Source organism: Etheostoma spectabile, chromosome 18 (assembly GCF_008692095.1).
Source record: "Etheostoma spectabile isolate EspeVRDwgs_2016 chromosome 18, UIUC_Espe_1.0, whole genome shotgun sequence".
Lineage (NCBI taxonomy): Eukaryota > Metazoa > Chordata > Actinopteri > Perciformes > Percidae > Etheostoma > Etheostoma spectabile.
In genome coordinates, this window is record NC_045750.1 from 13,559,448 (window position 1) to 13,565,588 (window position 6,141).

At 40.3% G+C, this 6,141-nt stretch overlaps 1 protein-coding gene across 2 annotated transcripts in view; it reads left to right on the forward strand.

Annotated features, from left to right (window-relative positions):
• snx17 (sorting nexin 17) overlaps nucleotides 1–6,141 on the forward strand; it is a 32,375-nt gene that overhangs the window by 24,492 nt on the left and 1,742 nt on the right. Inside the window, exons 11-15 of one of the 2 annotated variants that reach the window (XM_032543748.1) lie at nucleotides 2,956–3,084; nucleotides 3,290–3,367; nucleotides 5,215–5,304; nucleotides 5,385–5,426; nucleotides 5,607–6,141. The exon at nucleotides 5,607–6,141 is cut by the window's right edge and continues 1,742 nt beyond it. In XM_032543748.1, coding sequence (XP_032399639.1) covers nucleotides 2,956–3,084; nucleotides 3,290–3,367; nucleotides 5,215–5,304; nucleotides 5,385–5,426; nucleotides 5,607–5,726 — 459 coding nt within the window. In that variant the 3' untranslated portion in view covers nucleotides 5,727–6,141. The remainder of the gene's footprint in view (nucleotides 1–2,955; nucleotides 3,085–3,289; nucleotides 3,368–5,214; nucleotides 5,305–5,384; nucleotides 5,427–5,606) is intronic. The other variant, XM_032543749.1, reaches the window with a different exon arrangement.

Genomic DNA, 6,141 nt, shown 5'->3' on the forward strand with positions numbered 1-6,141 from the left:
AAATGCAATAAGAAGGCCTTATTTTTGCTTTGACACAGCTGCAGCCATCACAGGGTTAAAACTTTCTGGTCAAGTTTGGTATCAATGAATTTGTCTTCTTATTGGCTAAACAGGTAGGCCGGTTTCATAACATTCAGTTTTAACTGGAAGGACTAGATGTCAATCGTTCCCATGTTGGTCCTCCCTGAACTCTGCAACATGATTGGCTTCTATTAGGTTCATCTCGGGTTCCTCTAGACTGATTAGCTGACACGACCTGTCAATCAAATCCTTAGACGTCAGAGAATCTGCTGATGTGCTCGGTAACACTGTGGCAGGAGAGAAGGAGAAGGGGGGGAGAAGAGAGAGGCAATCAAAACCCAGAAATTATGAACTGTTTAGCTTTCTTTTCGTTGAAACTTAGCCAGAAACTACAAGATTGTGAGGGGACCAGCTCGTTTTGGATAAAACGGCTTGGATATTCTAATTCCTTGGATTGTTAGCAATGTAGGGGAAAAAAAGTGTTCAGCGATCTTTCCCCGCTGGGAATAAAGACACAAGGAAAAAGGTATGGATGCACACTCGACTTTAGACACTAGCGGCGCAGAATCTTTCTGTATTTCTTTACTTCATAACAGGATTATGACTATAACTAAGTCATCTTATGCTTTGTGTGTGGGCTTAATAAAATCATGAGACTTTAAGCTTTCAAATGGTGGGCTGCATGAGCGTGTTTAATGCTTGCAATTTATGAGTGGAGAAAACGTTTTCTCTTAAGTGGAGAAAACGTTTTCTCTTAAGTGGTGAAAACGGGACGACGTCCCTAAAGACGTCGGTTGATGCTACTTTTGTGGCTAGACTGCCACCTAGTAATCGATTAGTAAACATGAGATGCTGTCGGGATCTGTCCGGCTTGGCTCAGTAGAGGACAGCGATTGATCGAGCAGGCCTACCCATTGTAGGTGCGGGCAGTAATAATGAATTCATTTATTAATACAGTGTCTTTCATTGGAACAAAAACACAACCTACTTTGTGTTTTTTTTTCCAGGAAATGTGGAAATGGAGGCAGATGATTCAATCTGTCACAGTCAGCTGAGCATTTGTGTAAAAAACAACTTACCACACAGGAGGGCAAAACTGATTAGATTTCAAATGAATGAAAAAACAATAGAATGTGGAATAATAAAAGCATAAACTCCATGACTAATAAAGGGACAGTCCACCTATTCTTATATTATTTTACTCATTATGGGGAGTACTACTCTGTGTTATATAATGCCTTCTGTGGTCCTGGAGTAGCTCTCTACGATCTGAGAAAATAACTCTGATGTCTTTGGGAATATCTTGGCTTGGGTTTGAAACTATAAGACTTTCAACTTTGTTAAAATTATATACTTTTTTTAGCACAGTCAGTATGACAAGTACCCCTTTTTAAAAAGGTTATTTATGATATTATACATTTCAGCTTTATTTTTTGTTAATTTAAAACTTTAGCAGGCAATCATTTCTTGTCTTAAAAATAAATAATCTTCATAACTGTCACCCGGAATCGGCATAAATTCAAACCATTATGCACCACAGAGTTGATCTGCCCTGAATCTACTTTTTTCTTTTTTTTTTCTGCTTCCACCCAGTCAGTTGTCTTAAAAAGAGACTTTCCTCTGAAAGCCTGAACAATCCATTTTCACTTCTGTGAATAGCTGAAAAAGCATTACATGCAGCTCTACACACATCATTTCAGCTAGCATTTTCAGACGCAAGACCTCATTTAAATGGAGATGGGAAAAGCAGTTCACTTTTGAATGGCATTAGTGTTCAGCACAATCATTTGCATCACATACGCTTATATGATTCTCCAAAGGTTAATTTGCACAGAGATCTGGACAACCCATCCAAAATTGAAATGCACGTTGGCTCGTCTGATTCCAGGCTGAGCCCCCGCGCTGTCCAGCGGTGTGGTTCATTCCTGAGCTCATTCTCAGAGTACGAAGTCATTCTAATGAGCCATTTTCTTTCAGAACAAACTACTCATTTCATTCATAACATTTGGTGCAGCGCTGCAACCCCCCTTATAGTCAAATCTCAAATTGTATAAACATTTAACGTGTGTGTGTATATATATATATATGTGTCAGACCTTTGTTTTTGTCTGTATGTCTTTTTATAAGTTCTAAAACATATTGTGTGTGGTTAGCATGGGAGGTGCTGCTAGTTTCTGGCCCAGAGGGAACAGTCTCAGTGAAGAGCACAGGCTCCATAAATGAGGAATGAGGGCTCGTCTCCTGGGAGGCTGTGTGTCTCTGAGTGTCACATGGTTTTGGAGGCTTTTGATTTTCTATATTTGTACACATTTCTTTCTTTCTTTGCACCTGTGTTAATCTTTTATGTATCTGCATCATTTATGTATTACTATATATTTTATTATATGTGTTACTATGTACTATTATTTATAGCATTATATTATATGCATTTATGTATTAGTGTTATCTACTTAAGCCCCTACTTAAGAATGTAAGTTGGCTGTTTCTTAAACAATAAGGAAGTCAGTTTATTGGCGGCTTATTGTTTCTTCTTCCTTCTTCTTCTTCGCTGACTCAAGAAAACATAGCTAGAGGAGTCATCACCTGGACAGTAGCTCACTGAGCTCAGCATGGTCCTTTGGACCGGAAGATTGTGAGTTCAAAGCTCAACGGTCACAATGTCACATCTTTTACATAATCAGCCATTGGGCTTTGGACACCTTCCCTGTGAGTTTAAAATGCTCGGCCCGGACCACCGCTGCGGAGCGTCTCTCATTTTCCTTGTATTTCAAACAGAAGTAGACCTATTTATCTTGAATGCTGAAATATAAAAAAAGGTCCTCAATAGAATAAACATATAACCGTTCAGACAGCCGTGGGGTATTTAGAGGATGAATTTTGACGATACCACCCAAACACCAAATCATAACTCCATCTTTCTGTCCAACTCTGCAGCAAGTCCCAACAGCCAACGGCACCACCAGTTCCTGCAGCTCGTCCAAAAGTGAGGTCAAACTGGAGCTGGCCTTTGAGTATCTGATGAGCAAGGACCGCCTCCAGTGGGTCACCATCGCCAGTCAACAGGTAGGACAGAAGACACAGACAGAGTCTATGTAGGGGGAATAGCACTTGGTAGTAGAGCGTTAAATTGTTGTGATATGCTCAGAGCGTTTGGTTCTCGCAATTCTTGCTTAAAACTAGGAAATATTTTCAAAATGTCTAAGACAGATGTGAAGTAAAGGTGTGCTCCACACTGTTCAGTTGTATTGACTTACAGTTGTGATTTCAGGCTATCATGATGAGTATCTGCCTTCAGTCTATGGTGGATGAATTGATGGTGAAGAAGTCAGGCGGCAGCATTAAGAAGGTATGTTTTAATACACACACACATATACAGCTCTGGAAAAAATTAAGAGACCACTGCATTATTATCAGTTTTTCTGGTTTTACTATTTATAGGCATGTGTTTGATTACAATAAACATGTTTGTTTTATTCTACAAATGTTTTGACAACATTTCTTCTAAATTCCAAATAAAAATGTTGTTATTCAGATTATTTATTTTAAGAAAATGAAAACTCGTCAAAATAACAACAAAGATGCATTGTTTTCAGACCTAAAGAAATGCTAAAAAAAAGAGTTCACATTCATTCTTAAACAACACAATACTAATATTTTAACTTAGGAAGACTTCAGAAATCAATACTTGGTGGAATAACCTTGATTTTTAATTCCAGCTTCCATGCGTCTGGGCATGCTCTCCACCAGTGTGTCACATTGCTGTTGGCTGATGTTATGCCACTCCTGGCACAACAATTCAAGCAGCTCATCTTTGTTGGATGGCTTGTGACCATCCATCTTCCTCTTGATCAAATTCCAGAGGTTTTCAATGGGGTTCAGGTCTTGAGATTGGGCTGGCCATGACAGGGTCTTGATCTGGTGGTCCTCCATCCACACCTTGATGGGCCTGGCTGTGTGGCATTGAGCGTTGTCCTGCTGGAAAAACCAATCCACAGAGTTGGGGAACATTGTCAGAGCAGAGGGAATCAGGTTTTCTTCCAGGACAACCTTGTACAATACTTGATTCATTTGTCCTTCACAAAGACAAATCTGCCCAACTCCAGCCTTACTGAAGCACCGCCAGATCATCACTGATCCTCCACCAAATTTAAAAGTGGGGGCCAGACACTGTGGCTTGTAGGCCTCTCCAGGTCTCCGTCTAACCATTAGACGACCAGGTGTTGGGAAAAGCTGAAAATTTGACTCATCAGAGAAGATGACCTTACTCCAGTCCTCTAGGGTCCAATCCTGCAAACTTTAGCCTGGCTTGTCTTTGCTTCTCATTGATGAAGGGCTTTTTTCTGGCTTTGCACATCTTCAGCCCTGCTTCTAGGAGCCTGTTTTGCACAGTCCTTACTGTGCACTTCAGCCCAGCTGCTGTTTGCCATTCTTTTTGTAAATCACTTGATGTCATTGTACAGTTTTTGTGACATGCGAATGAGTTGGCGGTCATCCCGGTCAGTGGACAATCGTTTCGCCCTCTTCCAGTCTGTAGCTTTGTTGTCCCCATGTCTGTTGCTTGACCTGTTCTAATGTACTGCCTGTCTTTGAAATGTTAAGTGGAAGCAACCTTACGCTCACTGTACCCTTCTGCCAGTAAAGCCAGAATTGAACTTTTTCTCACTCGAAACTTTTCTTTTGAACTCTTTTGGCATAGTCAATTGTTCCTTTTTTTTGTTTAGATTACCTGTGTGGTCCTAGTAGCCCTGTTTTTGCCATCCAGCAGGCCCTATTGCAAGAGGATAGTGATGACCACAGCAGTGGCTTTTATACTTTTCCTCGTTAAATAAGATTTGACTTAGGTGATCACTTAATCAGCACCTTATTACGTAGAATGAGGTGTGCCTGTGTTGGAATTTAACAGCCACTGGAGTGGAATGGCTGCCATACATGTAGAGATATTGATTTAAGACAAATAAAGGAGTGGTCTCTTAATTTTTTTCCAGAGCTGTATGTATATATATTTCCTAATAATTTAATAATCGATACACATATAATCTTACTGTGAATGCATATATTACTGCTGGTTTTTATTTTGCTGATTTGCTGGAATCAGAACACTGGAACACACGCAAAGCAAAGCTCATGATTTACAGGAAACCCTCTTGATGATATTATTCTTCACTTCTTCTGCTGTCCACTGTCAACTTCTAGATGCTGAGGAAACGACACAACGGCTCCATCCACCGGTCAGACAGTCAGCAAGCTGTGAAATCTCCCCCTCTACTGGTGAGGAATGGGAAAGTATGCCCTGAGTTAGTTTGATTGGGACTTTTTACAGATTGTAGGATAATTTGTTGTTGTTGTGTTTGTTCTGACTGCAGGACTCCCCTGACCCGAGCCGTGAACAAATCGTCAAACTCTCAGTGAGTATATATTTGATTTTTTTTTTTTAAATAATAAGTACAGTGCTTCTAAAAAACAATGTGTTCAAAAAGCATGCGGCTGAATGCTGGGGTCATATAATTTATTCCCAGAACCTTCAACATATTCTAATAGATCAATGTATTTCCAGTGTTAAGAGTACTATTGATTATTCCGTTTAGACCAAGCTGAGCTCGGTGTCCCTCCGAGGGATCAGCGCCTCCAACTCAGCAAACGATATCAGCGGCAATGATTTCCATGGCAACTATGCTTTCGAGGGAATCGGGGACGATGACCTGTAACCCCAGATTTGCCCTCCCCCCTATTCATTCCGACGTCAGTGACTGGGACGACAAAGATAACAAGCTGAGCTGAGCCGAGCCGATCAGGCCACACACACGCCTCTGATTCTGCAAGATTGTAGCTTCTTCCTGGAGAAATTGCTGCCTTAAGGTCTCATTTAATCTTTGACTGTGTCCTTTTATTTAGACTCTAAAAGCTCATCTTGATTTGTATTTTAGTAACACTCATCATATTCAATTGAAAAAATGTTGTTCCTATGTTACTAACTTAGTGGCAACATACAGTAAATAGCATGTAAAGCCACAGGTACGCAAACAGGGATGCTTTTGTTTTTCTATGTTACTGACAAATTCCTACTTCAGTTTCATTCACATTGACCACCGTTTCATCATTATTAGATGTGATTTTTTTTTT